At 52.8% G+C, this 22,976-nt stretch overlaps 1 protein-coding gene across 2 annotated transcripts in view; it reads left to right on the forward strand.

Annotated features, from left to right (window-relative positions):
* ADCK1 (aarF domain containing kinase 1) overlaps positions 1-22,500 on the forward strand; it is a 108,941-nt gene extending 86,441 nt beyond the window's left edge. For both annotated transcript variants that reach the window (XM_045822739.1, XM_045822740.1), the window contains 4 exons: positions 12,448-12,597; positions 13,802-13,999; positions 19,194-19,387; positions 20,735-22,500. In XM_045822739.1, the coding sequence (XP_045678695.1) occupies positions 12,448-12,597; positions 13,802-13,999; positions 19,194-19,387; positions 20,735-20,906 (714 nt within the window). In that variant the 3' untranslated portion in view covers positions 20,907-22,500. The remainder of the gene's footprint in view (positions 1-12,447; positions 12,598-13,801; positions 14,000-19,193; positions 19,388-20,734) is intronic.
* Positions 22,501-22,976: the final 476 nt, after the last annotated feature.

The following is a 22,976-nucleotide window of genomic DNA, read 5'->3' on the forward strand; positions in this document are numbered from 1 at the left end:
AAAAGGGGCTCCTGTGTCTCACCCCGTGGGTCTCAGGGAGAGCTGCCCTGTGGGGAACCTGGACCCCATTTTCTTCTTGGTCCCCATAGGGTCCCGCAGTTGGGGGGGATTCGTCCTTTTCAACAACATTCATCGTTTTTATAGCCCCTGCTGTGTCCCAGGTGTGGAGGTTAGAGGGGAACCGGCACAGTTCCCTTCCTGAGGAGCTCGCAGCCTGCATTGGAGTTAGGTGCACAACCACTGGGCTTCCCTGCAAGAGTTCTGCTTGGGGGCAAAGGATAGAAAACTACTGTTCTAGCTCCACCCTCTGCTTTACAGACAGGGAGAAAAGTTCAGAGGGAGAGAGAGCAAATGTCTTTTCCAGGGTCACGTGGCCAGTAGCACAACTCGGGGCTTCTGACCCGGTCCCCTCACTGTCAGCCTCTAGGGTGGGCCTGGGGAGGGTGGGCAGAACTGCCTGCAGGGGAGGGAGGAGGAAATCTGCTTGCCCATCCTCTCCCCTATTGCTTGGTGTGGGGGTATGACCTACAGCTAGCTAGGGGTCTTTTTCCCACCAGGACCCTTGAGTACAAAATCCTGGGGTCCAGTTGGAAAAGGGGTGGGGGAGGTGACCTTTGGCTTGTTTTGAACAGCCTCAAAGGGAAGCAGGGGCTGTCTGCCTGCTGGTCAGGAAAGATACCAGAGGCCTCACCCCCTCTGCCCCACCCCAACCCACCCCAGGTTACTGGTATGCCAGCTGCTGTGGGATTTTCATTTGGGCAGTGCCCCCAAATCCATTAAACTCTTTGGATCCAGTGAGCTCAGGCTGTAATGGAATTTAACCAGAGGCAGCTTTGATTTCAGAGATGAGTACAATACAAACAAAGATGTGCTCTGGTATAGCTGCTTGTTTGTGGCTGGGCGAGGTGCTTGGTAAGAGGGGACAGCTGGGCCGGAGGTGGTCAAAATCGGTGGGTGCTGAGGCAGGGTCTCACCCGCTCCTGTCTCCACAGGGCAGACAAGATCCGTGCTCTGTGCAGAGTGGAACCTCTGTTGACATGCTGCGAATTAGTCTGTGGGTAAATAAACTGGCCTCGCGCCCTGGGCTGGCTTCTGTGAGGCAGGGCTGGTGTAGAGTGTTGGTTTTCTGTGAACATACGTAGTTGGGCATGCTGATATCAGAGCGATTTGGGAAAACAGTAACAATAACAGTAATTATTACATACAACTAACATGTTCCAAGCGTGCGACACGTCTAGTCTCCGCTCCTTACCAGTGTCCCACTGAGGATGTGTTATTAACCCCATTCACAGATGAGAAAGCTAAAGCTCAGAGAGCTTAAACCACTTGCCCAACATCACACACCTAGCAGAAGCAGAGCCAGGATTTGAACCCAAGTCTGGCTGTGTGTGTTCTTCTCTACCTTCTCCATCTCCCTCCCAGCGGCTGGCCTTGGGCTGCACTGGAATCTGGGCCACCTGATCGATGGCCACATTGGTAACCCTGCAAGGCCGGAGCTGGAGGACTGGCTGAGAAACCTTACCTAGTGGCCCAGGCAGTATCTGACTGCAGTCCTTCTCCCCGCAGCTTACGTCAAGGGTCGTTTCAACTGTCTCATGCAAACATTGTCCCACTTGAGAGAGATGTGTGGACTGAGTTAGTGCACCAGCAGGGCTTAGCATAACGCCTGGAATATGGTTAGTTCTCAGAATCGGTAACTAGTTGATGTTGTTTTCATTGTTAGTATCACCCCCGGGCTCTGTCCTTTCCTCCTTTACCTCCTTTTACACGGGTGTTGGCTGACCGATGACTCCCTGTGCCAGGCTGTTTCTGCACTGGGGGGCCTTAGGAGGGAGGTCTTATTGTTTCCATGTGCAAGTGAAGCGTCAGAGACTCAGACCGAACTCATGCAAGGGCCCAGATCCGAACCGTCTGCCTCTGAGTTTTCACAGGGGTGCCCCATGCAGTCACCAGCCAGGAACCGTGCAAATCGTTTCCACCCCCTGGCAGGCTCCCTCATGCCCCCTCCCAGTCGATGCCCTCACCTTGACTTCTGTCACCACAGGTCACTTTTGCTCATTACTGAACTTCAGGTAACTGGAGTCATACTGAATAGTCTCTTAGGACTGGCATCTTTGTCATCAGTCAGCTGTGGCTCTTTTGGAAGCTCTGTTCTCTTCCGTTGGTCTGTGGGTGTACCCTTACCATAATACTGTGCTGTCTTAATTCCTTAGGAGTTTCTAAGGAATCAGTTGCTTAATTCCTTAACTGCCTGCCCTGGCTTCTAGCATCTGTATGACCAAGGAAGCTCTTTTGTATTCTGAGGTGATGCCATGAACTACTCCCGCAGAAAACCCAGGCTGGCCAGGGGGCTGTGGACTGTGTTCCCCACTGCGCTGTGGCGGAGCATTGGTGGTGCTGGGAGCACACCAGCATTGGGCCCTACTTTGCAGAAATCAATCTATTATGCCTCTTACCAACCAACACCAAAGCCACAGGCCTCACGGAAGGCCGATGGTGTGCATGTGTGTGTATGAGCATGCACACACAGAGTGTGAAAGAAGCCACGTTGCTGAGTTTCTCTGAGGTTCTAAAGTCTCCCTGGGACTGTGGGACTCAGGGACATCCTTAGGGACTCTTCCTCCTGAGGACAGCCTGGCTGTGTGTGTTCCTTGGGGAGGGAAGTATAAGGGACAGATAAAAGTGACAAGGGCCAAATCCTGGGGCGGGGGGTAGGGGAGGTAGGGTAGGGGAGCGCCAGGTTAGGAAACAAGAGACCTGGTTTCATACTTCAGCTCTGCCAGGGGCTCACTGTGTAATCTTGGACAAATCACTCTCCCTCTCTGGGCCTCAATTTTTTTATTGAAGGTTTTGGGCTAGCCGGATATTTGAGAGAACAATGATTCTCAGCTTGCTGGGAGGAGGAACTTGAGCCACCTATTTCAGAATCAACAAGGCAGACTTTTTGGCCCCACCCCAAATTGACTAAGCAGAATCTGGGTTGGGAAGGGTTGAAGAATCTGCATTTTAACCAATTCTCCAGGAGGGTTCTAATACTCAGTGAAGTTCAGGAATCACCTGCCACAAGGCCAGAGGGCCTGGGCGCCTATGATGTTTTGTACCTCTGGACACAAGGCAGCCCTGCCCAGGTGTCCTCACCTGCCAGGGAGCATGGGGCCATGGGGAGCCAGCTGCCCACAGGAACCCTGTTTGCCTGTATTTCTGAGCTCAGAAGCAGATATTATGGAGGGCCTGACCTGATGATCATATTTGCCAGTCACTTTAAGAGCTGGCGACAGTGACTGTCATTGATTTCATTAAAAGTAAAGGTCGTGCAGGAGTACACGTTACCAGGCCGGATGGAGCCTCCTCAAACCACAGGGCGACTATTGATTGCGGGACCTTTATCGAAGGTTAATTGGATTTCAGTGAGTGTGTATTTAAGACCCAGCCTGGGCTGAGGCCCAATTGAATTTGTGTGAAATTAGCCCCGAGAAAGGTGACAGAGGCTTGAGTTTGGGGTTGGCAGGACGGGGACTGGAGGCCTGGTGGGCGGCCATCTGCAGTCTGCGAAGAATGGGGATGGGGGGCTCGCAAAGACTCCAGTCTGTCTGTTCCAGAGGCCTGGGAGCCAGCTGAGAGGGGGGCCGGGGGCACCCGGTGGTGGTTATGTGGACTTTGACTCGGCCCTCTGTTCTCGATGGCCCTCCTGGCTCGTGGCATGGCCTCCAGAGGCTGTCGTCCTTTTACTTGTGTCAGGGTTAGGAGGGGAACTAGGGGCTTAGTTCTTACTCTGAAAGTCTTTCTACTAATCCTTCTGTTTGGGGCCCCCAACTGCTGTTTTCAGAGGTGCCAGTTGTCCTCAGTTGCATCCTCTCTGGGTCTGAGTCCCTCATTTATGGAGTTGGAGGGATCACAATACTTACAGCACAGGATCGTCTGCAAGCTGTGAAGTTCTGTAAAAAAAAAGTCATTTATAATCCGTGAGGTTATTATTCACAGAGGCATGTCTCCCTCCAAAGGATCTTTGAGAATTTTCTCTGCTCCCCTCCTGTCCACCTCCCTCTGTTGTCTGTGAGTGATGCCCATCGATCGAGCATGTGGTGACTTCCCTCCACCACCTCCTTAGACTTTCCCTTGCCCCGCCTGTGCCACCAAGGACTGAATAAGACGTTTCTCTTTTGCTCAGCACATCTCCCACTGACTGGACTTCTCAGGCTCTGTGGTGGGCGGTGCTCCCGAGACCAGGGAAAAGAAGCTGCAGAGGCATGCAGACCCTAGTTACTGAAGTCACTGCGAAGAAAACACCTTCCATCATTGTCCCTCCGTAACTTCTGGGACTGCATCTTGAGAGGCTCAGGGTTATTGAGGGGGTGGCGAGGTGGGGGGGGAGTCAAGGGCACAAGATGAGTTCCTGGAGATTCATTCCCTAGTAGCAGGGCTGCCAGGAATGGGGACCAGTGTCACTCTGGACTCAGCTTCCCTGGGCTTGGTGCTGCCTCTGCCACTTATCAGCCGTGCCTCTTCGGCGGAGCTAGTCAGCCTTTGGAAGCTCCAGCTTCTTGTTGTCAAGTAGGGTACCAGAGCAACCTGCAGGACTGTTTGATGACAGACACACGAAGCAGTGGGTGCAATGCCCGCAGTACCTGCTCAACACGTTACCACACTGGAATTCCGACCCTCGCCCACAGAAAATACATGCCAGAAGGAGGGGAAACGTGTAGGAAAGAAACCCTTTCCCCATTTTTTGTACAGGCCCAGGGGAGGTGGGAGATGTGGAAAGAGTTCTTTGGAGTGAGCTGCTGCCCGGGGCAGGGAATGTCAGATGTCTACAGTTGTGCCTCCCTTCACCGCATCTTCCCGTAGTCATGGCCCTGGGGACCCACTCCCAGTCCCTCTGGCAACGAGGACCCTTTGAGGCTCTTAGGTGACGTCCCTGTTTAAGCCTCATCTAGAGAGGCTATCACCAGCACCCACATGCCGCAAAACTAGAGTACGTCTCCCAGCTTCCTGTAATGAGCTCAGCACCTGTCTCCTTCCAACATCACATGTGGTCGAAGAGGCTCCCAGTGCCCTCATGATCAGGGGTTTCACTCAGTGTTTGCCAGTCCAAGATCGACTGCTCCATGCATACATGTGGCCGTGGGCTGGGCAGCAGCAAGTATTGAGGTGATAGGGAGAATCAGGGGCAGTTCCTAGGGGGAAGGGGGGTGGGGAGAGGAAAATGCTCTGGGCTGTGGTCTGGTCTGATCTTTCAGGCTGTTGGTTTGTCTGATGAAGCCTGGGCAGAAACTTGGGGGTGGGAAGAAAGTTTGAATTATCAACCTCCTTATGCTTAATACTGAGCCACTTATGTGATTATTAATATCCTGCAACACCAACCTCCTGTTTCTTTCAGAGATCTTGGCCTTGCTTCCATGACATCCCCCTGCCCCCAAAACATAAATAGATTTTCCCTTGGGGGTGGGAATAAATTAATCTATGCAATTACAGAATAATTGAAGTACTTTCAGCCAATTCAAGTTTTCAGAAAAATCTAAAAATAACTCCTTGATTTACATATTGTTTACTAAATTAATTCTTTACTCACCACTTTTATAGATTCCTGGCTTCCCTCCTTACTGTTAGAGAATAAAGGCACTGCATAATTATCAAAATCACTTATGTGAGTAGTACAATCCTTTTTACATGGAACAATTAACATGCTCGTCACTGAGTTTTCTTCTAAAAATTGCTGTACTGTGGCTTTCGTTAGCAGTGTGTTTTTGGTTAGACAAACAGCCCTGGATTTCCCTGCGATTCTTCTCCAAATGTAATGACTTCTTGGATGCTGTGGGGCCTTCGGAGGTTTTTGGTGGAACTTCCCTGTGTGTGGAAAGGCAGGACGTCCTGGTGATCGAGAGCTTGTTCCCTGGAGTGAGGCCACCTGGGTTCGGATCCTGGTATTCCGAATTGCTGGCCAGGGGCCCAAGTTTCTCCCCCTTTTGGAATCTTGTGTCCTTTTTCTGTCTACTGCAGAGGGTGGCTGGGAGTCCCTGCACAGTGCCTGGACTGCGCCTGGCATGGAATGTTAGCTGTCACCTTTCTAAGTTGATGTCACTTCCTGCCTTTATGCAGATGCCACTGTTCACAGGGCAAGGGGAAGCCTTAGGGGACTGAGGAGACATTTTCCAGAGAAGATATATTGATGGTCAAACAGGTACATGAAGAAGTACTTGACATCACTAATCACGGACATGAACATCAAAACCACAATGAGAGATCTCCACATACCTGTTAGAATGGCTGTTATTGAAATGAGATAACAAGCGCTGGAGAGGATGCAGAGAAAGGGAACCCTTGTGCGCTGTTTGGTGGGGATGGAAGTTGGTACAGCCGCTATGGAAGATGGTGTGAAGGTTTCTCAAACAACTGAAAATAGAACTGCTGATACCATATGATCCAACAGTTGTAGTTCTGGGTATATATGAACTCTGTCCAGAAACTATCCAGCCACATACTATGAAAAATAGAGACATTTACTGAAGAAGATACAAGAAACACCGTACATAGGACAATGACACCTCAGTCCCCTTCAAAGTAGGCACTTTGGGACCTCACAAAATTCCCCCAATCGCCATCAGCTGCCCTGTCATATTTTCCTGAATCTCATCGATGGTCTGAAATCTTTCCCTTTTCAAAGGTGATTTTCCTTTTGGGAAAATCCAGAAGTTGCCGGGGGTCAAATCTGGGCTGTAGGGGGGCTGAGTCACCTGGGTGATTTGACATTTTGCCAAAAATCTGCATGAGACGTGATGCACAAGCAGGCATGTTGTTGTGTGGAAACTGCCAGTCACCAGGTGCCCATATTTGCGGCCTTCTGAATCACCTGAATAGTTTCCACGGAGGAATGTTCGAGCTTCATGCAAAATTTGATGGAGATTCGTTGCTGTACTCGCTCAGTCATTTTGAATGTAATGGCCACACAGCACACATGCTCACTGTACCACCCACACTGACTAGAACAGTGAAGTGGTCATTGTTCACACATGCACATTCCAGTCCACTCTTCTTGGCTGCCAGGTTACACTGATAACACGCAAACTGTCCTTATTAGATTGATAATGGCTGGACTTTTTCTGGACAGACCTGGTATAGCCAAAGGAAATGAAAACAGTATCTTGGAGAGATACCTGCACCTCCATGTTCATCACGGCATTAATTTCAATTGTTCTTTTTTGTTTGTTTTTTTGGTTGTCAAATGATTTTTTTTTAAAGATTTTATTTACTTATTTTTAGAGAGGGAAGGGAGGGAGAAAGAGAGAGAGAGAAACATCAATGTGCGGTTCCTGGGGGCCGTGGCCTGCAACCCAGGCATGTGCCCTGACTGGGAATCGAACCTGCGACTTTGGTTAGCAGCCCGAGCTCAATCCACTGAGCTACGCCAGCCAGGGCTTCAAATGATCTTTAATTGAAATATTTTCCGTTGTAGTTCTTAACTAGATGGGCATTCCACTGCACCACTGCTGATGCCACCTATGATGTCATTGGGGTGGTGGCCATCGACACTGCAGCCCGCAGACTAGGCAGTCCCCAGGATCTCTCTAGGGTTCCAGAGAGTTTTCTAGTGTCGCATCTGTCGGACAATGTCGATAACCTCCTCAAATGTGATATTTCCACTGTGCGTGATGGTTTTTTACTTTTCTTCTTTCTGTCTCTTCACAGTTCTTTGAGGGCTTTGATGATCAGGGCAGGGGCAAAAGGTACACCTCAGTCTTGGCTGTCTGTTCTGAATGATCCATTTCACTGTAATCCTGGGACCCTTCCAATCACCGGTTGCTTTGGTGATGTCATTGCCAACCATGTTTGGAGAGAGGCCCAGGGAGCCAATCTTGGGGACCAGGGCCAGGCATGGCACCAGCTTCCCTACTGGTTCACCTCACGTGTACAAGTTTGATCTTGTTGGGGTCAAGCTTTGGCAGAATGGTGGAGGCGGCTTGTGTCGGATGAGCCTGGATTTGGGACAACCAAAGAAAATTGCACCTAAGCCTCCTCCAAGCCGGAAGCCAAAAGCCAAAAGCCAAAAGGTCAATTGTTTGCTCTTCCTAATGAGGCATAGCTAAAGTATCTCGGAAGGGGTAGGACAGAAGGTTGTGTGCCCAGTGACAGCCTTAGATGTCTCTTGGGACCCTCGGTGTCTTTGTGAGTTGGAGGGAACTGGCTGCCTTTTTCTGGGCAAATTGGCTCTCAGAGACTGTTTAGTACAATTCTGACAAATGTAAAGAAAAATTACGCCAAATTTAGAAATAAGGCCAGGAGTATGCAGTATGTTTTTAAAGTCATGTTTGAGCATTGTTCAACCAGCTCCCCAAAGGATTTTTTTAATATTTAGGGGAATGCACTTTTGTTAGACTTTGCTGTTGAAAAATTAATTAAGGGAGCGCGGGCTGCGAACCAAAGTGTGGCAGGTTCAATTCCCAGTCAGGGTACATGCCTGGGTTGCAGGCCATGACCCCTAGCAACCGCACATTGATGTTTCTCTCTCTCTCTCTATCTCCCTCTAAAAATAAATAAAATTTTTTTAAAAAAGAGAGAACTCAGTTGTTTAAAAAAAAGAAAGAAAAATTAATTAAGGGCCCAGAATGAAGTCATATGTCAACCTGTAGATCTTATCCAGTAGAGATGCAAATAATTTCTGCCCCATACGGTTGTGATAACCCTCCAAGGTTATGATTTCCTTATTGCCTTGAAGGACAATAACCAGTTTTGTATCTGATTCAGGAATCTTGGGCTTTTGTTCCTGTTTAAATGCCCACAAACACCCAGTCCCTCAACGTTCTCTTTGAGCCACTCTACCTTCATGCTTGGTCCTTTGCTGATGAGCCAAATACATTTTTAAAGCTTTTAAAAAATTGTTGTTCAGTCACAGCTGTCCCCATTTTCCCCCCATTATTCTCCCCTGCCCTACCCCGCCCCCCCACATTCAATCCTTCCCACCCCCACTGTCTTTGTCCCTGGGTCCCTTCCCCTTCTTGCCCCTGTTTCCCCCACCCCCGCCCCTCTGGTCACTGTCAATTTGTCCTTTATTTCCATGTCTCTGGTTTTAACACACGTTCATTCTATATTTGTATGAGTGTCATGCTTTTAACTTTTTGAAACTTACACTTTGAAGGTGATAACAGGTATATTTTTTTTTCCAAGTTTGAGATAATTAGCTACCCTGTTACAAACACACACATTTGTGGTGTGGTACATAAAGGTGCCTTCCCATATGTGACCACATTTTGATTTTGCATCTTGGGGTTTCCCTGTGAGGCAGAGGAGCAGACAGGGTCAGTCCCACTTCACAGCCGAGGGAACTCAGACCTGGACTGACAAGGGAGGTGACTTGTCCCCCATCTCACCCAGGCCCTAACTGGCAATACCAAGATGGCCCCAGAGGGAAGCTGGGTGCATAGGCTAGCTCTCCCTCCTGTCTTTGCCTAGCACACCTGCTATCCTGGTGAAGTCTGGCTAAAACGAACATCAAGAGCAGCCCCTAGGTGGAAAGAAACGCAGGTCGGGGCAGACGGATGGAGTGTCGCAATGGGGAGGGCCTCTCTGGGCGCTTTGCTTGTGTGTGTATGGGCTGCAGGGGCCGGCACCTGCTCCTCCTCCAGTGGCAGCAGCTTGCTCTCATGGGCAAGAACTCCCCCATCCCGAGTCCCCAGACCCCCTGGGGCCATCCTTCATTGTGGTAATAGGGGGCCCAGAGCGATCAGCAATATTTCAGGAAGCTTAAGGGAGATCGTACATCTCCCCATGACAGGTCTGCCCAGACTAAATGAAATGTCATTTCTCTGCTTTTGGCTGGAATTCCGTCAGCGCAGTCTGGCTGCACTGCTTATCTTGGGCTGATCAGGAGTCCTGATGGACCTTATATACATCCTTGACAAATAAAAATGAATGATTGCTTAATAAACGCAATTGGTGTGGCAAACACAGCCTTTTGGAGCGTGGCTCCACGGAGCTCCAAAGCGCCTAACGAAAGGGGTTCCCAGAGACACAGAAGTAGGGACTCGCCGGCTGTCCCAGGACTGGCTCTGGCTGGAGCCCCTTTCCCAGGTCACAGGAAATGGTGGCCCTGGAAGCCCTGACAGGCCAGCCCGAGTCTGAGAACGTGACTCGGTTCGGAGTCCTGCTCCAAATGCCAACAGATGCCGAGCACCGGGCGTTGGTTTCACCTGAGGGGAATGTCAGGAGCCAGGGAGCTGGCGTGGTGGCAGGGCTTCAGACAATCCCTTGGCCCCTGGTTTCTTCAGCTCTTAAAAAGGTGCAATAAAACCTGGTCTGCTGCCCTCCCAGGAGTGTTCCAAGGGATCGGGAACAATAGGGGCACCGATCGGAGGTCACTAGGTCCCCAGCACCATGATGTTCTCTCTTGCCCCTACGGTAGCCCCTGTGAGTGGCACTGCTATTATTTCCATTTTACTGAGGCTGAGAGTCACACTTGCCTAAAGGCACAGAGTTCAGCTGAGTGCAGAAGTCAGTGGGAACCAGTTCAGAATGATGGTTACTCGGAGGCCATGGGGTCACACCTGGTTTGAATCCTGGCTTTGTCCCTTTCTAGCCAGGTGGCTCTGGGGAAGTTAAACCTCAGTGTGTTTCAGTCTCTCATCTGTAAAACCTCAGTGTGTTTCAGTCTCTCATCTGTAAAGTGGGGTTATAATTTTACCTACTGATAAGGCTTTTAATAAGGATGATATCTGTTGTTATGAAAGTAGGGTTATTCTTGATTGATTTGGGGCCCAATTAAAACCCGTTGGGATTCTGGGGAAATTGATGGGATAGGATGAGCATCAGAGGCAGGAACCATGGCATCTCAAAAAACAAAACAAAACAAAACAAAACAAAAAAAACCCAAAGAAAAAACATAGCGACAAAGGTCTCATTTACGTTGAAAGCCAAGTCCTACATTCACATGTTTGGCCTGTTGCCGGCCAGTGAATGCATAATGGAGCCAGCCTATGGTATGTAAATTACACCTCAGTAAAGCTGTTTAACAAAATAGAGCCAGTCCCTGCCACCTTGGAAGCTTATGACAGTGGGCTAGATGGTCAGTAATCATATCAACCTAAATAGTGTGCGTGTGCCGTGAGGATAAAGTACAACATTCTATGAGAGTGTATGGTAGGAGGACTCATGGAGTCTGGAAGGTCAGGGAAGGTTTCCCCAGGGAGGTGATGCTCAGCTGGCATGGGAGGAAAGAGAGGCGTGAACCAGGTGAAGGGGAGATGGGAAGAACGATCCTGGCAGAGGCAGTATCACACGCGAAGGCCCTGAGGCAGGAAGGCATGGGGGTCATTGGAGAAGAGAAAGAAGACAGATGTGGCTGGAGTGTCCTTGTGCAAGATGAGACCAGGCAGGGAGGCTGGACTTGGTGGTGCCAGAGTTTGTGGGCCAAGGAAAGTGCTTGAGTCTTTATCTTTAGACACTAACCTTGTGTTCCCCGCCCAATGAGCCCAGCTCCCCTCCGCTGGCTGGGGTGTGTTTGTGAGTGACCACGGGGTCCAGCTGAGGCTGAGAGAAATGCCCAGGGCAGTGAGTGTGTCCTGGGGCGTTCGCTTCCTGGGTTGAGCATCTCTTTGTCCCATGGAAACCCGTTGGCAGACCATCTGTGGGCGCAGGTCTGGCTCTGTTCAGCAGTTGCTCCCTAGCTGGGAAGAGGCTTTTAGCTTTAATAAAAAGGGAGTAGAGATAAGAAGACCGCCTCGGCAGGGAGAGCAGCAGTGACAGGATGATTTAAACGGCCTCTCCAGTGTCATTTCTTCTGTGCAGACATCATAAATCAGATCAGCATTGGGCTCTGATAGGAGCGGTGCAGGGAAAGGGGCCTGCCGGGAGAGAGGAGACGGGTCTGTGACTCTGGGTCCTCCTGGGACTGGCCTGGAGCCACAGGGTGGGGGGGGGGGGGGTCACCTGTTCCTGGTCCTCAGCTCCCTAGCCTTACTCTTTGGAAGAAGAGCAAGTGGACTGACTCCTCCAACCCAGATTTCCAGCCCACATTCAACTTTGGGGGGGGAAAAATGAAAGGGGACTGATAAGAGAAACGGGGAAGAGAAAAATCGGGGCAGAGCGGAGGGGCGGGTGTGGGAGGTGGGTGTTGCAGCCACCAAAAAAACCAGAAGCAGCGGTTCTTCTGCTTTGGCATGTATTAAAATCACCATGGGAACTTACAATACTGATGCCTGGGTACCACCCACGACATTTCTGGGTTCTAGGTGGTTCTGATGTGCAGCTGAAGTTAAGGAGCACTGGATGAGAACGCAGCTTATGGTTTAAACTCAGGAACTCCACAGTCTCAAGCCTTCACTTCCACCATGGCTGCTCAGGCCCCCTTGGTCCCCTTGGCCTTCCTCTTGACAGCGGCCAGATTGAGGGACCAGAGTAGACGTCTCCGAGACAGGTGTTCATGCGGATCAGCCCCCAGTCACCTCCCTTCTCTTCCAGATCTCGCGCCACCTGGGCAAGATGTACAGTGAGATGATCTTTGTCAATGGCTTCGTGCACTGTGACCCCCACCCGGGCAACGTGCTGGTGCGGAAGCAGCCAGACACGGGAAAGGCGGAGATTATCCTGTTGGACCATGGGCTCTACCAGGTAGGAGAGGCCTTTCCCACACAGCCGGCCCCAGGGCCTAGTCCTGCCTGGCTCGGAGTCCACTGGTCTCCCCTGTGGGCTACAGAAATGGGAGGCAGATGGCCAAGGGGTCTGGAGAGGCCCTGTCCTGGCTCCAGAGCTGTCGTTTTGTGTAAATCACAGTCATACACTCTCTGAGACTCAGCTCCCTGCAGGGTAAGGAGAGGCTGGTAATGCCTCCTTCGTGGGCTGCTGTCAGGAGCACGTGGGAATGTACCTGGACGTGGGAAAGTGCTTTGTCAGCTGTAAAACAGCCTTGTTTTCCCGGGGAGCCCAGGCCAGCCCAGACCCTGGGACGCGAGCTGTCCTTTGATGAGCTGGGACTTGATAAGGAGGGGTAATCCAGCCCCAGTGACGAGGTGGTGGGTAGCAGGAAAGGGGGCTTGGAACTGAGAGGGGCTCTGTCCTCTGGCATTGGGATGCAGAGCTGGTTCAGATGAGCCGCAACTTCCACCCGGAAGTTGGGAAGTTCACTGCCAGTCCTGGGACCCAGTGTCTGGTTTGATTCCAGGAGGCAGATGGTCTTGGGGGAGGTTTTCCCTATGGTATCTTGCTCCTTCTCTCAGGGCCCTAATTCCACATCCCAAAATCTTGGCCCCCTTTCCAAGGCTCAGTGATGCTGGGCACATTAGTTTAAGGTAGGCCGGCTGCTGTCACACGGAGCTCCCGAACAAATGATGACCCAGACACAGCAGATGTCTAACACTCGCTCCCGTGCCAGTCCTGGGTGGGGGCAGGAGGCCAAAGGCTGGTCTGGCTGAGACTCCACCTCCCAGGCCTTCCTGGGGGTGGCCTTGCCACCTGCAGACAAAGGGGTCAGGGCTCGGAGGAGCATGCGTGGGCCAGGTCTGGACGTGGAGCTTCTGACACATTCCCTCCATCAGAGCTCCAGCTGAAGACCACGTCTAACTAGGGGGGATATGGGGAGTGCGATTTTGGTGGGCACTTGGTAATTTCTGCCACTTAGGACCAAGGCTGGCCGTATAGTAGCTTTGAACTTGGACCTTCAAGGATGGCTGAACTTTGAGAGGGAAGCAGACGTTGTGCAGGAGCCATGGTCTTCATCCCCTTCACAGTGGTCACTCCAGCCAGGGACTGGGTCTTCGGTAGGGAGAATAGGGAGAGGAGGCTCAGATGTGGTGACAGCTGCCCCCCACCCCCACAGGTGCTCACGGAAGAGTTCCGCCTGGATTACTGCCACCTCTGGCAGTCGCTGATCTGGACGGACATGAAGAGGGTGAAGAAGTACAGCCAGCGCCTGGGAGCTGGCGAACTCTACCCCTTGTTTGCCTGCATGCTGACTGCCCGCTCGTGGAACTCGGTCAACAGGGGCATCAGCCAAGCTCCAGTCACTGCCACTGAGGTAGGTGGCCCCTCCTGGCCCTGCCCTCTCCTGAACGGAAGGGGCAGGACCAGGGATGATGGCCTTTGGGCTCCTTCCTATCCAGGGTCTGAGGTTCTGTCTGGTGGGAGTTGTGGGCAGAAGGGGAGCTACACCGGATGAGAAAGAGGGAGGGGAGGAGAGACAGTGTCCCTGGATAGAAGGAGGGACAGGGAGTGATATCCCATTCCTGCCCTTCTTATCAACCTGGAGTACAAACAGGTCACACTAACCATGTGATCAAACTTCTGAGGCTTTCAGTGCAACCTGCTCACACAAGATTTCGGGCTTCCACAAGGCTCCCTCCCAGGTCCCCTGGGAGTCCCCAGAGACTGTCTCGTACATACACCTGGGATCATGTCTGCTGTCTCTTCCTGGGGACTGTCTCCGTTGTGTGGTTCCTCTGGGGCACCCCACTGGGGATAGTGCTTCAGTTCTCATGCGCTGTCTCTTGTCCCGTTGCTCTACGGAGTTTTTAGTGAAACGGCTTTCTGGTCTTTTTCGGTAGTTCATTTCTTCATCGGAACTAGACAGTAGTTCTACCGAGTCTGGGCTAAGACCCATCCAAGTGACATCTCCTGCCTGCACTCATTTTCACCCCTGCCCCACCACAGGGGCTCCTGCGGCCGCTCATTCTTCCTGGCTCAGCACTCCCTCCCTCCCTGGCCTCTCAGTCCACCATGGAATGGACTTCTGCCTTCCCAGCCTGCCAGTTGGCCAGGCGGAGGCAGACGTGCCGGTGTCCTTGTGGGGATGGGCTCGGGCGAACCACAAGGGACAGGGTCCTGCTTGTGCAGTTGGAAAGCCCTGGGTTCTGGTTCCAACACCCGCTCTTCCTGGTGGCATGGCCGTGGCTAGTTCTCGTCACCTCTTTGAGCCTCAGGGAGTGCCCTGTAACCTGTCTTGTGGCAGGTGGCTTTAGGAATGGCTGGATGCAGAGTGTCCAATGATGTCACTTAAGAGGGCACCTGTTTCCATCTCTTGTCTGCTTTCCTCCAAGTTTCCATCATTCTCCAGCAAGCTTGGGGGCAAAAGATGATCACCAGCTGCCCCAGGCCTACGTGGCTTTGGAGCTTGTCCTCTGGGAAGCAGACAGACAGCCTCCCTCCTTTGTTGAATGGGATGGAAATTTCCGCTTTACTGATGGTGCACGGGAAGTGCCTCTCCACAGCTCCTGAAGCCCATTCACTGAGCAAACATTTGTTTTTGCTGGACCCTGGAGTAGGTGCTGAGGACCCAGCCGTGAGCGGACAAACAGTCCTTCTTTGTAATTTGCACTGTGGTTGAGGGAGACAGACAGTAAACCAGAGAACAAACAGGTAAATGGAATCATTGCAGGTTGTATGTATCAGGAGGAAATAAGCTTGTGTTGGGGGTGCCATAAATTGAATGCTCAGAGGAGAGATCTCCGACGAGTTGACATTTAAACTGAGGCCCGGAGGACAAGAAAGGCACCAGCCGCAGGAAGAGCTGGGAGGAAGCATCCCAGACGGAGCACGCACAGTGTGCCAAGGCCTGGGGGAGAGAGAGCTTGCTGGGGTCCAGAGTGTGGCGAGGCGGCTGGTGGAATGGGAGGAATTGAGCACCACGCGGAGGGAGCATCACTCTGGGCGTATAAGCCATGGAAAGAAGTTTAGATTACTTCTAAGTGCAAAGCAAAGCCTTCGAGAGGCTTTAAGCAGGAGAAGGACATGCTCAGACTTGCTACTTTAAGTATCTCTCCGGAGCGGGGCAAGGTGAGCGATGGGGTGATTAGCTAGGAGGCTGGGGCAGAGCTCCACGTGGAGAGGTGCTGGGAGCTCAGACTACGCTCATGGCAGTAGAGGCGGAGAGAAGCAAGTGGACTTAAGTCTGAGAGGCTTTCCCGTCGGCTTGGATGTCGAGAGGATGAAAAGTTGTGTCACAGTTCTTTGGGGTGAATCACAGGACAGGGGAGGGTGGTGCCGCTCCCTGACATAGGGAGGACTTTGAGAAGGCCACATTTAGGGTTGGGGGTGTCAGCAGTTCTCTCGAGCATTCAGATAGAGGTGTCATGGGCCCTCACGCCTGGAGCTCAAAGAAGGGGTCCAAGCTTGAGAGAGAAATCTGGGAGTCCTCAGCAGACAGGTGGTATTTACAGCCACAGGAGTGGACAAGGTCACCTGGCCCAAGTGGGTACTCAATAAATGATATCTGATTTTATTAACTAAGTTTGAATTTTATTTTTGCATTCTTATTCATTGATAAAGACCCGGCATAAACGCTACTGTAGTCATCTGCTTGGGTTGCCATCACAGAACGCCTCCAGCTGGGCGTCTTAACGACAGAACTGTGTTCTCTCTTGGTTCTGGAGCTCGAGTGCATATCAAGGCATCACCAGGGCTGGCTTCTGGAGGGAGCTCTCTCCCCTGCTGGCAGACGGCCGCCTCCTCCTTGTGTCCTCGCACGGCCTTCCTCCTGGGTGTGCACACTCCTGGCATCTCCTCCTCTTCTCTTAGGGACGCCAGTCCTATTGAATCAGGTGTCCCACCCCCTTACGAATGCACTTAACTTTAACGATCTCCTTCCAGGCCCTGTCTCTAAGTCATCACGCTGCAGTTAGAACTTCCACTTAGGGATTTTGTGGGGGTACAATCCAGTCCAGAGCACCAGCCCCGGAAGCCTCTTCTCATACCTTTGCCAAAAGTGATCCCTTAATACGTGTGTCATGTGTGTGCAAGCACCTTATACTCTGTCTCCTGTGCTTACGTGAACTCTCTGACTCGTTGGTGAGAGCCTGAACCGCGGGCATTCCGTCTGGTCCATCTTTTATGAGGTCTCTGCTGTTCTGTGGCCAGGTCTAGCGGAGAGGGGTTTGTGTAGGTTCCGGAGACATAGACGGCATTTGCTCGCTTTGGACAAAAAAAAAAACCCAGGTGGAGAATACTTAACACTCTTGGCCAGCCGGGTCTCTGAGATGGAAGGGCCCACTTTCCTGAGTCCTAGTCTAACTTAGAATTCAGGGACCCTGCAACATTGTATCAAGGAGGACTTTTCCCAATGAAAAGTGGCTTCAACAATTAGGAACCTGCGCTCTCTGTGCAAGAAGCCTGGAGGTGGGTGGGTGCAGGTTGCCGACTGAGCAGAGCAGGTCGACAGTCTCAGGGCTCTGGGCCGACTCCCCCGTGATTCTCTTGGTCTCCTCTCATGACCCCAAGATGGCTCTGTGGGTCCAAGCTTTACATCTTTGTTATGTGGTGATCGGAAGTGGCAATGAGGGCTCTTCTCATATATTATTTGTCAAGAGCAAAAAAACCCCTTCTCAGAAGTTCCCCCAAAAGACTTCTCCTCGTGCCTTATTGGCCAGAATCATGTCACATGTTCATGCCTAAACCAATCACTTGGCAGGGGCATTGAGCTCAGAGCCGGTATTGACTGAGATCCGTCGGTGACCTGGGGCTAGGGAGGGGCTCTGCCTCCCTGAAGAGCACAGCCCCAAGGGGCCAAAAGAACAAAGAGGGGGCTCTTTTTACGAAGGAGAATGGGGGGAAGGCTGTCAGATGGACACCCAGTGGGGTCTCCTGCCGACACCCACCGTCCTGACTCACCCGGGTGTGTCCAAGATGGCAGGCTGTGATGTCCCCCTGAGGCAGTCTGGGTGGGCTCGGGTGCTTTTGCTTTGGCTTGAGAGGGGCTGTCTCCAGGCCAGTCCCTGCCTTGCTAAAAGGGGGGTCCCCGTGGTGAGCGGGGCTTTGATGAGGGCTTAGCCCTCTGGCAGGGCCACCTGCAGCTGTGGCGGGAGGTGGTGGGCAGGCAGGCGGCCTCTGGGCGTCTGGCTTCGTGCTGAGCTCTTCCAGTCTGACGGCTCCTGCCCCAGGGGCGTCTCAGGCTCCCCAGCAGTGCAGTTATCAGCACTGCACAAGTGCCCCCGAAAGGGCAGCGAGCTCTGCTTCTGCTGCAGAACGCGGCCAGGCGGCGCAGCCTTTGGCAGCACCGGGGCGCCCCTTGTGACTCCCGTTGGCACCGAGCGCCTCCCCATGCCTTATCTCTCTCCGATGGCCCTCTCGGTGTTGCTGGGAGGTGGACACAGAGGGTACTGGCAGTGCCAGTTTGTAGGTGAGGACACTGGCTCAGAGAAGATGGAAGGACTTGTCCAGGCTCACAGAGCCCGCTGGGAGAGGAGGGGCAGGATGGCCTGGTGGTGAGGCTGTGGGCTTGGGAGTGGGACTTCCTGAGCCCACCACTCACCTGACTCACCACTTCCCAGCTGTGGATGTCAGGCAAGTCACTTTAGCTCCCAGGGCCTCAGTTTCCCCTCTCAAAGCAGGTAACACCCTTGCCTGGTTAGGGTTGTTGTGAGGATTCGATGAGTTAACACATGCAAGCATTTTCAAAGCACCTGGTCTACTTGGTGAATGTGCAGTATGTGTTGGCTGTTGTCACTGTCACTGTCATTCTCATTGTTTCTCTGGAGACCAAGGAGGGACCAGAGCCTCAGTGCTGTACTCAGGACTCTAGTGGGGAGCAGTTAATTTGCCCAGAGCCGTGGAGACCTCAGGGACGGGGAAGGGTGGGAAGCCAGAGCCCAGCATGGGGCAAGGGCTGGCTAGCCCTGATTGCTGCTCTGGGCACCAGGGCCTTGGGCACGGATAGGCTGAGATGGGCTCCGAGGGGGGCTCAACGACAGGGCAGGGCTGTGTGGGTGGTGGGGGCTCTGGGTGTGGTGCTGACCGAGGCAGGGCATGGGCAGGACTTCGGAGCTCGGTTGGGGTCAGGAGCTCAGATCTATGACCTGCAGGAGCCTGGGCTTGGCTGAAGGGATGGGGGACGCGACTCAGCCGGTGCCAGCTTCCAGGGCTCCTTCCGAGGCTGGCCTGAAAGTGGTGGCCAGGAAAGAAGCCTTGAAGAGTAACTCAGGGGTGGGCACCTGGGCTGAGAGGCCCCAGCCTCATCACATGGTTGGTGGGAAGGTAGGTTTCCTGCTGCAGTTGGTACTGGTGTGGAGGCCTGGAGGATGGGCATTCATCAAACATCAAATGTGAAGTCTCCTTGCGCTAAGCTTCCCTTTCAGGAGGGTTTCCAGTAGCACCAAGGCAGCTGCGCCAGCAGCTCCCTCCTGGAGCGTTCTCGCAGCCCCTCGGGTCACAGGCTTGGATACCTGCCATCCTGAGCTCCATTTCCCACACCCACTATTTCTGTCTCCCTGCGGCTGTTTTAGGACTCAGAGATCCGCAACAATGCGGCCAACTACCTCCCCCAGATCAGCCAGCTCCTCAACCACGTGCCACGCCAGATGCTGCTCATCTTCAAGACCAACGACCTGCTGCGCGGCATCGAGGCCGCCCTGGGCACCCGCGCCAGCGCCAGCTCCTTCCTCAACATGTCACGTTGCTGCATCAGAGCGCTGGCCACGTGAGTGTGGGCTCCGGCTCCTCTGCCCCTCCAGCTCCTTGGCCTGCCTGAGGAGTCCCGCTCCCCTCCACTTTCTCCCGCTGGTCCCCAGGGCCCTGCCCCTGTGTCCTGGTCTTCAGATCTCCCTGCAGGAATTTAGGGGCCGAGAACTGCTCCAGCACACTGGCTGCTGCCTCGGGGCAGTGTTCCGGGTGGTCCAGAGGGCCACCCGCACTTGAAAATGGTGGATTCTAGGTCCTCACCCTCCCGGTCAAGCTTTTCAAGTGATTCTTACCCTCAGTAAAGTTTGAAATGTTTTCTGAAAGTCTCAGTCCCACCCAAGTGTGCCCTGGGCTTCGGATCAGGATGGCCTGATGCACATTCCACCTCTGCCTGGTCCCGGGACCTGTCTCCCCAGGAGTTCTTTCCCCTATAGGTGTGGTTGTGACACAGGAAAGGGTGGCAGCTGACTCTGGGTTCTCCCAGGATCTCAGATCTCAGGATCATCAGGTGATGAGATGCCTCATCACCCCTGTGGTGTGGATGGATAGTAGGGGGGCACTTCCTCAGGGAGGCAGGCACAGAGGAGCAAGAGTGCTAGGCCCTTTTCCCTGAGGGTGGCATAGGTGTGGGCAGGCTCGTGCTGTGGCCAAAGGCTGCCCCCCGAGAGGGGAGGCCTCCACCGGGTTCATCTCCCAGCCCATCCGTCGTGCGCAGGGAAGGGGCCATTCTCGCCAACTACTTGGTGAAGGGAGAGTTGACCACCGGTATCATGTACCCACTGTCAAATATCAAATCAGGTCAGAGAAAATTAGACTGCACACAGAAAGGGCTGAACACGATTTATCTTCCTTGGAGGGTCCAGGAAAGGAAGCTGGGAATAGGTTACATCACAAACACCAGTTTTCACTGTGTCCTTTTGTCGGTGCGGAGAGACTGAGCTGGGCTGCCTCCGTAAGGGCCTCAGCCTCCTGGGACCACCTGACCAGGTCTCCAGGTGACTCTTGCCTTCAGAAAGTGTGGGGAAGCTTTTATATTTGAGTTTGGGAGGTTCTGGCTTGATAAATGCTCACTATACTCTCGGGACAATAGAAGCTTTGAAACATTGTACCCAGTGAGTCCACTGGGCCTTTGATCCCCCGTGACACGGCTGGCTGTGCTTCCTTACCCCACTTACCTGGAAAACTCGGGTGGCTGAGTCCCTCTGGTCCCTGATGGGCAGTGGTGTGATCGCGTAACTGGGATTCGTGCATTGGGGCGGGGGCCTGAGAGCTGGCAAAGCCACACTCTTCTGTTTTTCCGAATGATCCTGAACGTTTCTTGCCTCTTTATCTCTGGTTCTCTCCTCTCTTCTCGTCCCTCCTGCAGGCACAACAAGAAGACTACCTGTTCATTCTTCAGAAGGACCCAGATCTCCTTCCGCGAGGCCTTCAGCTTATGGCAGATCGACCTGCATGAACTCATTCTGCGGGTGAAGGCGCTAAGGCTGACCAGCTGGGTCTTGGCCCTGCTTTGCAGGCTGTTGCCTGCTCCACACTGAGTGGACCTCCTGCCCTCTTCCGTTTTTCGGTGGGCTCTGTAGTGGCCAGGGGTCTTTTCACTCATTCTTTCGGCACATCTCTACCAGTTGCCCTGTTTCTGCCACGTGGTGGCCTGGAGCCCGTGGTCACTGCCCAGGGTACCATCCTGCTCTGCCTCTGGAATTCCTGCCCCGTGCTGCAGCCCCTGTCTCGGAGCCCACCCGCTGAACCATGCCATAGTTTTCAGTCCTTACTGAGCGCGATGGCCCGCAGTCTGCTGTCCCGCTCCCTGCAGGTGCCGTTGGGTTAGATGTCCTCTCACTCCCATGAGCCCCTCCTGTGTCAGGATGGACCATGAGTCCCACTGGGGCCACATTTAACTTGCAGGCAGTTTGATTTTGTTGGAGGGGAGCGTGGTCTCTGAGCTTGCTGGAGAACAGGTTCCCTCTCCTTGCCCCGCCATGCCCCAGAGGTGTCGCCCCTTAGCGAGCGAGTCTCTGCTGCAGCTGTGAGTTCACTGCTGTCATGGGGACCCCTGTGGTGTCTTATGTGCTGTGTTCGGTGAGACCCTCTCAGGGTTGCAGGGCAGCTCTCAGTCGGTGGGATTTTTATTCTAGGCTGGGCGAGAATCTACTTTGGCCGTTGGCCGTCGGATAGGAATGGCCCTGGACACCACGTGCCGTTGTGTCCTGCTTGGCTTTTTGCCTCTGTGTTTCTCTGGCCTGCCCCTGTGAGGCCACTTCCAGCTTCTGGTAGGTTTCTCTCATCTTCCAAGACTTAGACCTTGCTTGCTGTTGTTCAGAAGCCCACGGCCAGAACTCAGAGGCTCAGCAGAAACCTCTGACTTTGGTTCTCCTGGGTTCTCACCTAATTCCCAGTGACCTGGCACCTGCCTTGTCCTACTAATTGCTTCCCGACTTAGCCCTTAGCCTCAGACTGGAGACTGAGCCTCATTTACCGTGGCTAGGGTTCCACTCGGAAACTCCCTGTCACCTGTCCAGACTCTGCTGCACCTTATTGCCTGCTGCCAGCCTGCCCCCTTCCAGCACGCTCGTCTGCACCTGTTTCTGGGACATCCCAGGCTCCGGCTGTAACTCCCAGGCCTGTACGGTCTCCAGGGGCTGCTGGGTTGAAGACTCCCAACTTCTGTTAACCCTTCCTTTGTTAACTAGTAGGAAGTCTGAGTTTGTTGGAGGAGAGTGTGGTCTCTGAGCTTGCTGGAGAACAGGTCCCCTCTCTTTGCCGGTCACTCCCCAGAGCTGTCAGCCCCCAGATTCAGGAGGTCCTGGCTCTCCCTGAGCACAGCTGCTCTCAGACAGTGATTACATTTGAGTCTCTCTGATCCCATTCTACCCCGTTCATGGGGTGGAAAACCCCCGAGTTTGAGCCTAATTTCTGTTCCCATTAATCCTAATACAATGAGTAGATTTTCCACGGACCAGAGACGATTTGCAATCCCTTTATTTCCCGAAAGAATTAATTGTTCTTAGTGACCATTTGAATGTACCTAGGCACCTGAGAGAATAATTTGCAAGATCTGTTATTAATCATGAGGATGCATACTGTGTGTTATATTTTATGGTGTCTTTTGTAGTTACTGGAGTAAATATAAATGTCCTTTTCTTCAAGGTAATGGTTACTTGCTTTTCACTTCTGGTTTAATGGCTGGTTTCCTGCCAGCCTGAGATGTGGAACAGCAGCACGCTGCCAGTGGGCCCCAGCACCCAGAACAGATACCAGGGAGTGGAGAGGGGCTGGGGGAGTTTGGGTGCAGGGCGGTTTGAAAGTAGGAGAGGAGTAGGCTGATGACTGTTGAGTGCCTCCCGCATGTGCAAGAACATGCTGGGCTCTTCGTAAGTAAATTCTATCATTGGTTTGTCCCATCAGCTCTGTGAGTGGTCATTAGCCTCCTCTTCAGAGATGGGAGCCAAGGCTCAGAGAGGTTTAGTAATTTGCCTGAAGCCACACAGCTGCCTCAGTTTTTATCCCATAGTGCTGTGACATGGGTTGTACTGATTGTTCTTTAGGCTGTCATATGTGCCTGCATTGGGTCTCAAACACCGTGATTTTGGAGGCAATTGGATTTTCAG

Source organism: Phyllostomus hastatus, unplaced genomic scaffold, assembly GCF_019186645.2.
Source record: "Phyllostomus hastatus isolate PE091 unplaced genomic scaffold, TTU_PhHast_1.1 phas_scaffold_501, whole genome shotgun sequence".
Taxonomy (NCBI): domain Eukaryota; kingdom Metazoa; phylum Chordata; class Mammalia; order Chiroptera; family Phyllostomidae; genus Phyllostomus; species Phyllostomus hastatus.